This window comes from Mesocricetus auratus, unplaced genomic scaffold (assembly GCF_017639785.1).
Source record: "Mesocricetus auratus isolate SY011 unplaced genomic scaffold, BCM_Maur_2.0 Super-Scaffold_100047, whole genome shotgun sequence".
Taxonomy (NCBI): Eukaryota; Metazoa; Chordata; class Mammalia; order Rodentia; family Cricetidae; genus Mesocricetus; species Mesocricetus auratus.
Genome location: NW_024429224.1, coordinates 382,826 through 396,102, shown reverse-complemented (window position 1 = coordinate 396,102; position 13,277 = coordinate 382,826). Strand labels below are relative to the sequence as shown.

The window sequence follows — 13,277 nt, the reverse complement described above, 5'->3', positions numbered from 1 at the left end:
TAAAGTCATCTATTTAAAATGAAATCCAAGTAAGTGTTCTGTCAACCTTGGACACAAATGGAACTTGCCAGAATCAAGTTTGAAGGTAGCAGGATGTCAGAGCAAAGGACCTGGCTGAGAGAAGACAGCCAGAGGCAGAGACTCCTGGCTCCCCGCAACAAGCCTTCCCCCACATTGGCAAGCACCCAGGCCCCTGCTTTTATTTGAATTAAATAAATAAGTCCCTGGGTCTAAGTTGATGTTAAACACTCCGGTCTTTATTACTGGACATGACAGGATGTTAATCATATTTTATGTTCATTAAAACACCCTCATGTGCCCATTTCTGATTTTAGCTTTCTCACTTGAAGATCTTTTTCTCTGACATTAATAATTAACCAGAGAGCTAATTTACCCAAATTCTTCCAACTCTGTTTACTTAAAAGAAAAGTAGCTACAAGAAGGTCATGCCCATGGGTGCATGCCACTTCCAGCCATGGGCATTTGGTGGACACTTTGCTTTTTAATTTTCCTGGACAAAAGCTGGGGACAGGAACAAACGTAAGTAAAACAAGCCATCTTCATTTCCCTGGTCATCTTAGCTGTGGGGAGTGAAAGGGAGATTCAGGGCTGTGTTGATTCAACAATAACTGTCCCCTCCTGAGATAACAAATGGAAAGTCTCAGCTGCTCATGAGAGAGCTGAGGACACATCTCGGTTAGTGGGAGCAGCTAACAACACAACTGCTACTTTGGGATGGCAAAGTCAAACTAGGATAATCAATTATTTGGCATTTATCACCTACTTGTACTTGACACTTAGTTTTGAATTTTCCTGTTCTAAGTGCATTGATGTCAAAGTAACTCCAATAGGGTTGTCTTATAAAACCAATCACTAATAATCATCAATGTATTTTAATTTTTCTTATTTATCTTTAAATTTAAATTTAAATTAGTAACAAGGTTGCTTCACATGTCAATTCTAGGTCCCTCTCCGTTTCCCTCGCCTCCTCCCATGCCCTCCCACCAATCTCCCAATATCCCTTTCGTTTCCCCAGGGAGAGTGAGGCCGTCCATGTGTGTGTCCATAGTCTGTCATTTCATCCAGGGCAGGGCCTAGACCCTCCCCCAAGAGTTCAGGGTGAGAGTGCATTTGACATTGTTGGATGGGAGTCCAAAGTCTTTTCTTCTTTTTATGATGAGGTTTCACTATGCTGTCTGGGCTGGTCTCAATTCATGTGTCCACATGAGACTCTGCCTTCAGCTCCCTGGCTAACCGGTGCTATAGGCCTTGGCTAATGTGCAGAGCCTGCTCAGTCCACATGGGATGGCAAGTCCAGACAGGAGAAGTGAGGGGTCAAGGGTCACACTGCTAGGGAGACAGGATTTCACTGTAGTCTCCTGCTCAGCACTTCACTTCCTCCCTGACAATGTCAGAACTGTAGAAATACAAATGCCAGGAAACGTGGACTAATGCGTAAGCCTGTCACACAGTTCTACTTCATTACAAGGTCACAGTCATCCATGAGTACTGCCATCTATTTTTATGTATTCCTTTTTGACAGACAAGCAACTGAAGCTCAGGGACAGGTAGATTAATTACCAGAACCTGGACCCTCATGATCTGTGTCCATGGGTTCTACTCAGAAGCAAATAAAGAATGCTTGCACTCAACCCAGCTCCCTCCCCCGTTGCATGGGATCCCTTGGTCTGTGGGATGTTGTGATTATCCACATTCGAGGTATGAGGATGACATTCCTTAGTTGACTCCCTGAAACCAGCATCGACTCAACTGACCAGATGTGCTTTAATAAGTGTCGAGGCATTTTCAGTCCAAGAAAGATGACAAACCAGCCAACTTTTACGACACCTACCTTGTAATAGTTTGTGTGGATGGGAGAAAACAGTTCCTAGAGACTGCATTCTAGTTGAAGAAGCAGATAATGACTGAGTGAATGAATGAATCAATGAATGAATGAGCCAATGACAGAATAAATGAGCTTATGACAAGCGAATGAGCCAATGACACAATGAATCAGCCAATGAAAGATCAAAAATATGCAAGGATAGAATGGATGAGCCATGGAAAGAATGGATGAATAGGGACAGGCAGTTCCAGTAGCATAAAGAAAACAGGAGAGTACAGAAACCAAAGGCTACATTTAAGGCTCTGGACAGAAAGGTTCTCTGACAAAAGTGATGTGCAGATAGAGCCTGCAGGAAATGAGGGGACGCCATACAGATGTGTGCAGAAAAATAGACACAACCCAAGCAATACCCAACTCTGTGCAAGCCCAAAGACCCGGAATTCTGAGTGAGGAGGAAAAATACACACGATTAAATTTCTTCCCATGCGCAGACTGCATGATTGATAAATACATCAATATGGACCAAGGTTTATGTGAAGGGGAGTTCCACATTCAGCTTTTAAAAACTACGTATTTATTTTTGTCTGGGTGCAGGGAGGCATACATATCACACTGAAGACATAGCCAGGTCAAAGGGCACCTCCTTAAGAATCAATTCTCACCTCCCTCTATGCGGGTTCTGGGATCAAACTCAGGCCATTATTCTTGGTGGCTTTTTATCTCATAGCTGTGGTTTAGGCTTAATTATAACTTGTTGCTTCCCGTTAATCTTATGCTTTCCAGCATAATAAATTTTGACCTTAATTTTAATTTGAAATGTTTTTTTAATACAGGATTTCTCTGTGTAGCCCTGGCTGTCCTGGAAAGCACTCTGTAGACCAGGCTGGCTTCCAACTCAGGGAAACGCCTGCCTCTGCCTCCTCAGTGCTGGGCTTAAAGGCTTATGCCACCACGGACTGTCTTAAAATAGGTTTTTAAAATTAATCTGGAGTGAAAGAAAAACATATCAGACATTTGAGAAAACCTGCAAAGGTAGTGAGCCTTTCTTTTCCTCTTTCAACAGCTATGGTATTTCAACACCCAAAGTCTTCCATGCTGGAGCACCTGAAAATGTTGTAATTCAAGCTCATGGCTACACCGAAGCATTTGATGCGACAATCTCTATAAGAAGTTATCCTGACAAAAATAGGACCTATTCTTCAGGTTATGTTAATTTATCTCCAGAAAATAAATACCAAAACTCGGCAGTGTTAACAGTATGTATTTATTCTTCTTTTTCTTTATGTCTTCTTGGTAAAATTTGTGCAAAGCTTGAACATTAATAAAATGATAGTCATTAGTATCATTCCACAACTGTGTGTTATGAGATGGTAAACAGTAATTAATTGTAGATGAAAGTTTCTGTCCCACCGATCCCTCAGCTGTTTAGTCCCTAACAAACACACAGAGGCTTATGTTCATTGTAAACTGTTGGGCCTATTGACCAGGCTTCTTACTAACAAGCTCTTACAACTTAAATTAACCCATAATCTTATCTGTGTTTGGCCACATGACTTGGTATCTTTTCTCAGTAAGGCATTCTCATCTTGCTTCCTCTGTGGCTGGCTGGCGACTCATCTCTGCCTTTCTTCTTCCCCAAATTCTACTAGCCTGGCAGTATTTTCTGAATCCATCTACCTGTTGATGGACAAGCAGACTGTCTCCATAATTTGGGTATCATGAATAGTGCAAACACATCTTACCAAGTTGTATTTTATCGCCCCTGGTACATGCCCAAGTGCTATAGCTTAGCCAGAAGTACTTCTATTTTTAGGAACTTCCACACTGGTTTTCCTAGTGGCTGCACCAGTTTGCACTCCCTTCAGCAATAGCAAGGGTTCTCTTTCCCTGCATCCTCACCAGCATTTCTTGCTCTTATCACCATTGTGAGGATGGCTGCTCTTACTGGAGGGAGATGGGGTCTCAGTTTCTTTGGCGTTTTCCATAAGGCTAAGGGTGTAGAGCAGGTTTCCATATGCTCGTCAGCAGTCGGGGCTTTGTTGCTTATGAACTGTGGGATCGTTTCACTACCCAATTTATTGCTTGTGTTGTTTGGAGTTTTGTTTCATTTTGTTTTAGTCCTTAGTTTTAAAAGTCCTTTATTCTAGATAATAATTCTCCATCAAATGTATAGGAAAAATTCTCCTGTTATTGGTGCCACGTTTTCACTTGTTTCCTTCCTTGTACAGAAAACATTAAGTATTTCTTTCAGTCATGTTTGCTGGCTCTGGGTATCATTGTCTCCTGAACTGTTGGAGTACTGTCCAGAGAGAGTCCTTGTCTGTGTTTGCCTCTTGAAGTGTCTTCCGATGCTTTCCTCTAACAGATTCAAGATTTTCTGGTCTCATATTAAAAATCAAACAAACTAGAAAGGATGTATTCTTTTTTATTTTATGAAGTAATGTGGTCAGCACAGGGTCTGCTGTGACTAAAACTGTGGTTAGGCATTTTTAGAAGTTTACTACCATTTGAATCCCATTGGCTTATTATAGATTGGTTTAAGCTGTGCACATTTTCTTAATTTAATTTTGATAGGTCATATGTTTCAAGAAATTTACCTGTGTCTTATTTTCAAATGTATTGGAATATAGTTTTCAAAACTTATTCTAACAAGTTGCTGAGCTTTGTTGAACTCTGTGGTAATGTCTCTCTTTTTATCTCTAGCTTTATTTTGTCATCAATCTAAATGTATCTATACCATCTATCTATCTATCTATCTATCTATCTATCTATCTATCTATCTATCTATCTTCTATCTATCTATTTATCATCTATCTATCTAATCTATGTATCATCTGTCATCTCTCTTTCCATCTGTATGTCATCTTTCCATCATCTATTTACCATCTATCATACATCTTTACATAATCTCGCTGTCTATATATCTATCAATAATCATCATCACCTTCATCGTCATCATCATCTAGCTACCACAGCTAACTTGTCTAAGAGCTTATGCATCTTGTTTCATCTTTAAGAACAATTTCGGCCGGGTGGTGGCGGCGCACGCCTTTAATTCCAGCACTTGGGAGGCAGAGGCAGGCGGATCTCTGTGAGTTAGAGGCCAGGCTGGACCGATAGCCTCCAAAATAATACAGAGAAACCCTGTCTCGTAAAAACCAAAAAACAAACAAACAAAAAAACCCGAACAATTTCAATTTCAATTATATGAATGTGCTTTTGGGATTGAATGGCTGTGACATGACTGTGGGTACCCAGGGAGATCAGAAGTTTCAGATCCCTGGGGCTGGAGTTGTAGATGGTTTCAACTGAAAAACATTACTTAGAATCAATTCTAAAAAACACAAATTATTTCAATGATGATCTTGAGAATAAATATTCTAATCTCTGTAAAAAATACATCCCAAGTACTTGGTTTATGAAAATTTAAATTCATTTCTCCAAACTCTTACTTTCTCTGGCTACTCTATATGAGGCATGGTAGCCACTAGCCATATTTGTCTTTAAATTCAATCAACTAACTGCAACTGGTGTAATACTTGAGTTCCTCACGGGCACTAGTCATGTGTTAGGACTGCATAGTTACAAGACTTATCAGTCCCCACAGGAAATCTCACTGAGCTACGTTCGTTGGTCATCTCAGGAGTCTGAGGACCATGGAAGAATTCTAAACATTGATACACATGTACTTAATTTTATTTTAACACTACAAAGTAAATTTGCTAATTAAACATGTTGTATCAGTCTTGTCCTTGAGTCCACTTTTTCAATTGAATTATCCACAATTAATGAATACTGTTTTTGTTTTCAATAATCCTGACTGCAGTTTCCCCTCTCTCCATTCCTCCTGTTTCTCCACCACCATAGCCACCTTGCCTTTTCTCCAGATCCACTCCTGCTCCATTTCTCTTCAGGAAAGGGCAGTTCCTCCCAGGATATCCACTGGGCATGGCATAGCGAGATGGGATAACACTTGGCCTGAACCCCCATTTTAATGTTGTGCAAGGCAAACCAGTAGGAGGAAAAGGGTCCCAAGAGCCTGTGAAAGAGTCAGAGACACCCCCACACCCACAGCCGTACCACAAAATATCAAGCTAGAAGGCATGGTAGAAGCTATAGTATTGTTTTAGGTAGATAAACAACTCAAAGACATCTATAGCTCATCTCAGCACAGAAAATCGATAGTTTGTTTTTTACTGCTTTCAAACTTTTGTAATAACCTCAATGCAGTTGATTTTAGTGATTAAGTTTACCCCTGTGTTTCTGAACCCTAGATTTTCATGGAAATATGCTTTCCTTTGATGATCTGTGTTAATATATGCAATCCCCATATCACTGGATATAAAGGTGATGATGGCAATGGCATAGGCAAACTTGAATGGGCATCTATGATGTGTGCACAGAGGCTGTGATGTGATGAGAAGTGTCCAGGCCATTGACAGGACACTGTGCACAGAGAACACAGAAACCAATCCATCCAGAATCTGATAAATCGAAGGTTTCTTACAAGTTTCTATAACAGTTAACACTCATATAAGAGTTCTGTTAAATATATCTGAAATGGCACCAAAAAGATTTCTGAATGCTTAGTGCTAAAATTTTATTATGACACAGACTATGAAGGGTATTTGGCAACCTAAATTATTTTTTTTCCTGTAGTGGTTTTAGTAACTTTGTCTGGCTGATTATGTTTATGAGACAAATTTTCAGCGTGTAGTCCTAGATAGACTTGGAACACAAGATCTGCCTGCCTCAACTTCTGTAGTGCTGTACTATAGTAGTATTAATTATTATGATTACCATTAATTGTTGTTTTCAAGACAAGGCTGGGAAAAGGAACAACCTAGAGAGGGTGAGATGTTGCCACATTCTTAGACAGAGAGTCATCACCAGAACGGTTGATCTGACTCCAATAAGGTGGTTAGGCATACCAGATAGTCTAATAGCTTTGGCTGTCCTGGAACTAGCTCGGTAGATCTTGAACTCACAGAGACCGGCCTTCCTCAGCCCCCAAATGCTTGGATTCAGAGTATGCACCACTACAACTGGCCTATTATTATCTTTTAAAGTCCATGTGTATGTGTATTTTTGCCTGCATGTATGTTTGGGTTCCATTGTGTGCAATAACCACAGAGGACAGAAGAGGGCCTAGGATCCCTGGAACTGGAGTCAGAGGTGGTTTCAGCTGCCATGTGGGTGATGGGAACTCAACCTTTGTCTACTAGGAGATCTACCAGTGCTCTTAACTACTGAGCCTTCTCTCCAGCCCAGTGCACCTCTTTGAAAATGATGCAATGCACAAGCTCAGTTTTAGTCTTATGAGATTACAGTGGTAGTTTTTTTCTTTCAGTATCAGCATGCTTTAGGACTCTACAGTCACACTTTCTGATCGTGGTGTTTGTTTGTTGTTTTATAGGTTCAGGCCAAACAGTTGGCTGAAGGACCAAGCTCATATTCATATGTGTATTTGGAAATTGTGTCGAAGCATTTTTCAAAATCAGAAAAAATGCCAGTCATCCATGACAATGGCTCTCTCTTCATCCATACTGACAAGCCTGTCTACACTCCACAGCAGCCCGGTAGAGTATCTGATGCCCCTTTCAGGGAAGAATGACAAAATTATGTGGAAGTTGTAACATCTGAAATTGAGTGGAGACAGGTTTTCACTTTACTCAAGAGAAACTCGAATCCTAACGACATTTATATGCTCAAATAGCATTTTCACTTTATTTTATAAAGGAATTGCTAAATAATAACATAACCAATGATCATATCATCTGCCTAGGTAGAGAATTTATTCATAAAAAATACAGAAGACATAACTGCAAATACCATTTCGGCCTTGAGGAATGATATCTTAAACCTTGTTGTAAAACATTCTTGGATTCAGTATCTTGTCCCAATGTTGGAAAAATGAATCCAAATGAAGAGAATTAGACATCTGGCAGATATTACTGTTGCTCACAGAGATGCCTAGACGCTGATGGCCAAGGTTAGCCACATAAGAACTTGTCTGTTAAGCAGCGTTTAGCATCTACAGTTTTACTTTTGAGGTTAAAAAGAGGAAAGACACTGTGGTGGAGGAAACCCTATATTCCCCCAAAGAAACGACAATCAGACACAGAAATCATGTCCGCATTGCTTGTGAAACCTCTGTCTTCTCACCTGCCACTTGCCATCTCCTGACAATTAGAGACATCTGTCCAAGAAGTCATGTGTTGGGAGGAGACTGAGAAGAATCATTGGTGGTTTTCATCATACTCGGAGGGAAGGACTCAAAGAAGAAGCAGAATTGGCATGCTTTGTTCTGTTTTCACCTTGTGTACAGTAGAGACCTTCTACTTTTGGTGGACACTGGTGATGTCCACAGTGAGGTGGAACAGGACGGTGTGGTCATCATCCCATTTGGCAGGATCACCTGTTACACTGTCTTAGAAAGAAAGACCTAGGCAGGGTGAGGATGTTGCCACCAGCTTAGACAGATTCATTGCCACAAATGCTGATCTGACTCCAACAAGATGACTTGGTACAGGAGATGGTAATCTCTGTTTGTGAAGTTATTCTAAAAGTCCTTTATCCTATTGGTGTATTTAATGCGAAGATACTTGAAGGATTATAGCTTAAGCATCTTTGACTAAAAGCTCAAGTCTCCCAGACTCTCTAGGATGAAGGACCTTAGAATGTTGTCCAGAGTCTTTCAGTCTGTGTAGCCCGTGTCCCGCCCTCTCCCCAGCTCCCTTTCCTACTGTACCCCACAGCCGACCATGGACTGCAGTCATCCTGACCTCAGTCCAGGTCTCTTCCCACCACTCTCATCCATATGGAGGTGGGCACCACGTGCTGTTTCCTCTGCACAGTGCATTTCTCTCCTTTCCTTTGCCTCAGGACCTCCTGCTGGTCCCCCTGTACTCAGGGATCCCTACAGACCCTGTAGTCACGGCTTGCACTGCCACCCTCTCACATTTCCACACAGTCTTTCTGTCTCCTCTCCTTTCGTCAGGGCCAGGCATAGAACTCCAGGGTCTTCCTGCATCCCAGGCAAGGGCTGCATCACTGAGATAGGACCTCAGACCTCTCTTGTCCTCTCAAAGCCAAGGGAGTGTCCTTACAGCACGCATGCTCCTGGGAACTTACTTAAGTGTATTCTTTCTCTCCTACAGAACACTGCAAGGCTTCGGTGTGTGATTATTTCACCACTCTTACTTTGTTGTCTACCACAATGAAGACATTTCAATATAGTCTTGACTTCAATATACATATTTTATTGATCTTGCCTCTGATACACTAAGATTAATATTCTAAGATGATTAAAAACAAGTTTTAAAACTGAAAAAAGCCACTGAAATCATAATGATAGCTTAAACATTTGTTGCTTCTTTTGTGCTGAGTCATCTGGAGACTGTCCTCTTTGTATCTGTGTTATTGGGAGGCCACACTAATTCTCCCAAATTAGGAATGATGTTCAAAAGTACAGCTATCTCAGAACAAGGAAGAAGAGTCAGACAAGACCACAGTTTGGAATATCAGAGTTGCAGCTGATCTTAGGTATGAGGTTTGTTTTAGCTTTACAGTTCAGTGGTGGTCAGCCCATGGTCATGTATTCTCTGTGTTTTGAATGGTTGTGAATCTTTATAGTTGAGATACCAGCATAGATGGGGCAAATTTTGGAGACCTCCCCTAGATGAAGAGTGATAGGCAGTCAGCGGCTGCAGAGAGGGTGAGTTGGGTTTATTCAGGAATGAGTTCCCACAGCTGATGAAATCCTGAGTAGTCAGCCCTAAACACATGAGCATAAGAGTAATATTAGATGAGTGTGTGTGTGTGTATATGTGTGTGTGTATGTGTGTGTGTAAGTATAGCAATATTAGGGATGCAATAATAGTATTCCTGATTGTAATTCTAAAAAATAAAAACTTTTAAGTTAAAAAATACTGAGCACAATAAGCAAAGATAAGGAAGATGTTTTAAGGGATCAAATTTACACTTGACAGATGAAAAACTGCAGGATGAAAACACATCAAATGTTCACCTAATTTTTCTTCTTTGAACCTGTTTTGTGAGACAGGATTTATATGCCTCTGATTGTCTTTGAACCTGCTTTGTAGACTAGGCTGGCCTCCAACTTATAGAGATCCTTCTGCCTGTACCTCCCGAGTGTTTGGATTAAAGTGTGTGCCACCTCACCACCTGGATCTGTGTGTCTATTTTAAAATAAATAAAAATGAATAAGAAAATGAAAATAAATCAGCTTGAGACACATACAAAATGTAAAAATAGAGGACCTTGTAGGGTTTGGTTTTACAAGTCTATAATCCCAGCACCTGGGAGGCTGATGAGCAAGGTCTGTGACTCACAGGCTAACTTGTACTTCTTAGAAAGAAAATAGAGTGATACGCCTTTGTGAAAGAGTGTTTGCCTGGAATGTTGAAATACCAGCCGTTCTGGGATGCAGCTACTATTCTCTTAATGAGGAGAGAGCACCCACAGGACCTGGGGCAGCAAATGTAACAAAAATCACATGATCACAGTGCCTTATCTTCACAAACACCATCTTGCCATTTAACAATTCAGTCCTAATGTAAAGCAGCCTTGTATGTTTTCATATAGTCTACAGTAGAACTCACCCTTTTGATAGTATGAAATTCCCAATAATGGTTGCCCAGTGACAGATATAATTAATTTTATACTATATGCATGTTCCCAGCAAGTTGTATGTAAGCATTTTCATAAAGTGAACTGTCTTGCTCACTAGTAGTAAGTCTTGAGGAATTGCTTTAAAGTGAAGGAATCTTTATTAATACAAATGTTTACCAACAACTTTCTTTTAAATACATATTTTCCTATAAGGGTACTTACAGTTTTTAATAAGATTTATCTCATTGAAGAGGTTTTTAAACTATTTTATTTTATTAATCTTTGAGAATGTCTCCCAATATATTTTATATGATTTTCACCCTGAAGTAGTTTGTCTCAAAAATTAGAATCGCCCTTGTTTACCAAAGTTTTTGACGATATCACCTTTTCTTGCAGTAAAGGTTGGCATCTATTCCCTGCATGATGAATTAGAGGCAGTTACAAAGGAAGCTGTCTTAACTTTCGTAGTAAGTATTTCCTCAGTCCCAGGGTACTCCCCTCACAGCTGTATGGACTGAGCAGGGCTGCCCCCTTTCTCAGAATGTCTTGTCACGAGAACAAACTCTTCATAAGTGCTTGCTTGCCCATCTGCTTTCCCATTCAGAGTGGATACGAGGCCGCTCCCCTGTGCATACAGTGTCATCTCCTTATAACTCCAGACTCTAGCACTGTGGGACAAAACACATCTCTGGTCTTTAGACAATCACCTGGTCCCAGTTATTCTTTTATACAACAGAAAACAAACTAAGACAGGTGGGTTTTCTTCCTTCCCTACAGGACCCTGAAGGATCAGAAGTTGGCACACTACAAGGAAACAATCATACTGGAATTGTCTCTTTTCCCGACTTCAAGATTCCTTCTAACCCGAAGTATGTAATAGAAACTGTTTTCTGAGAAACACACCCAGGACTTTGGTTGTGAGGTAGAGAAGTGGTAAGTGGAGCCACCCCTGCTGACCCAGGCAGCACACAGGTGGCCATGTGAAGCCTTCCAAAGGATGCAGAAGGCACACCCACTTCTCAGCAGAGCAGAGTGGATCCCAGATACCAGACACTTCCCATCACATCAGGAGGCTCAGATCTCCAAGACACTGAAGAAAGAGGCTTACTTAAATCTAGGCATTAGCAGTTAGCTATGGCAGATGGCAAAGTCTGTTTCAATAAATGAATACACACACATTCAACCAAACACACACACACACACACACACACACACACACACACACACACACACACGGATTGAAAGAGGGAGAGAGAAAGTTCCAAATTTTCCTATCCATTCTGTTTATACATAGAGTAATAAATTTAGAAGAGAAACAAATCTTTAAGTAGTCCTTTTCCTTTTAAGTCAAACCGAGTGTCAATTTATGGGCAGTGTTGGTTTGGATTATAGTGTATTGGAAGTATGCTTATGGCTTGCAGGTGCAGAGACTTGGGTTTAATGAAAACGTGCGTGCATGTGTGCGTGTGTGTGTGTGTGTGTGTGTGTGTATGTGTCTGTCTGTCTGTGCAGATGTGTAGGAAATTTTATTCTACTTGGCCTCATATGCCAAGATTTAAGACCAGGTGCATTCCGAAGTTGATGAAATACATATTCAATGTGTGTAAATCACAATAAGAGAGCAAGCTGCCAAACAGAAATGAAACGCTCACAACCCCTGTGTCAAGGGACATAAAGCAGGATGCCTAAGGCAAGGCAGCCACCACACAGATTTTCAGTAGAACCACTTCCCAGCCATTGTTCCTCTGTCCTCTCTGGGGAGTTTGTATTTAGTTCGTTTTGGAAACATTGTTCCTGAAAACATTGGGAGGTTGTGATATTCTGGAAGATTTAAATTATACAATTTTTTAGAGTGCCTTAGGCTTTCTGGTGCAGAACTGAGTTTGTTATGTTATTACGATTCTTATTTCCCAGACTTCTCCTCGTGTCAATGTCCCATGGCGCATTATAGGAATCCATCTCCAGCCTTAGCAGCTTGGTGTCTGTTGTCCTCTTTGCACAGAACATTCCTCTATGGTCCTCTTGCTTGGACACGGGAACACGATTCTTATCACAATACCATCCATGAATACGATACAATGTCTGCTTTATTCTCTATCTCTACACACTTGTCTCGTGTATTTTCTTTTTAGTCTGTGCTTATTCATTACTTATTTATGTGTCCCACCCAGTGTTAGACTCTAAACCCCTTAAGGGCAAAGCCCTTGTCTACACGGTTCATTTTAGCTCAGCAATTCAGCATCGTAGGCACTTGGGTAAAATACCTGGTGAACTGCTGATAGTAGTCATGGTAACCATGACATTCACCTCCATTGATCACATCCCTTATCTGCATGGTAGACATTTTTCTCATTTCCCAAAAGAGATGTATGTAGTCAGTTGCCTAATCAAACCTGCTAGGAAGAATGTGTGAACATCTGAACTGGCGTGGTCTGGAGGCTCTAAAGTTAGTGGGTCTTCTGTCTTGCTCCGGGTTTTTTTTTATCCCAGTGTAGTACTCACTAATTTTGTTTTGCTTGTTTGCTTTTGGTTTTCAAGACATGGTTTCTCTGTGTTTTCCTGGCTCTTCTCACTGTGTAGATAGGCTGGCCTTGAACACAGAGTTCCACCTGCCTTTACCACCTGAGTTCTGGGAGTAAAGGCAGGTGCCACCACTGTCCAGCCTCACTATTTTTGAAAGAAAGTTGTTGAACAGATTATTTTACTGTTTAAACAAGCAGTGCTTTCTTTCCAATACAATTCTGCTCATATGACATATGAATTTCATCACTTGCATGCCATCCAGAGACATTATTAT

The 13,277-nt window shown here is 40.8% G+C and overlaps 1 protein-coding gene across 1 annotated transcript; it reads left to right on the top strand.

Moving 5' to 3' along the window:
- The first annotated feature begins 468 nt into the window (after window positions 1-468).
- Window positions 469-11,374, top strand: LOC121136044 (complement C5-like). Its single transcript, XM_040735585.1, has 5 exons — window positions 469-540; window positions 2,910-3,102; window positions 7,263-7,425; window positions 10,877-10,947; window positions 11,258-11,374. The coding sequence occupies exons 1-5, from the start codon at window positions 476-478 to the stop codon at window positions 11,372-11,374; spliced, it is 609 nt and encodes a 202-aa protein (XP_040591519.1). The 5' UTR covers window positions 469-475.
- The last annotated feature ends 1,903 nt before the right edge of the window (window positions 11,375-13,277 follow it).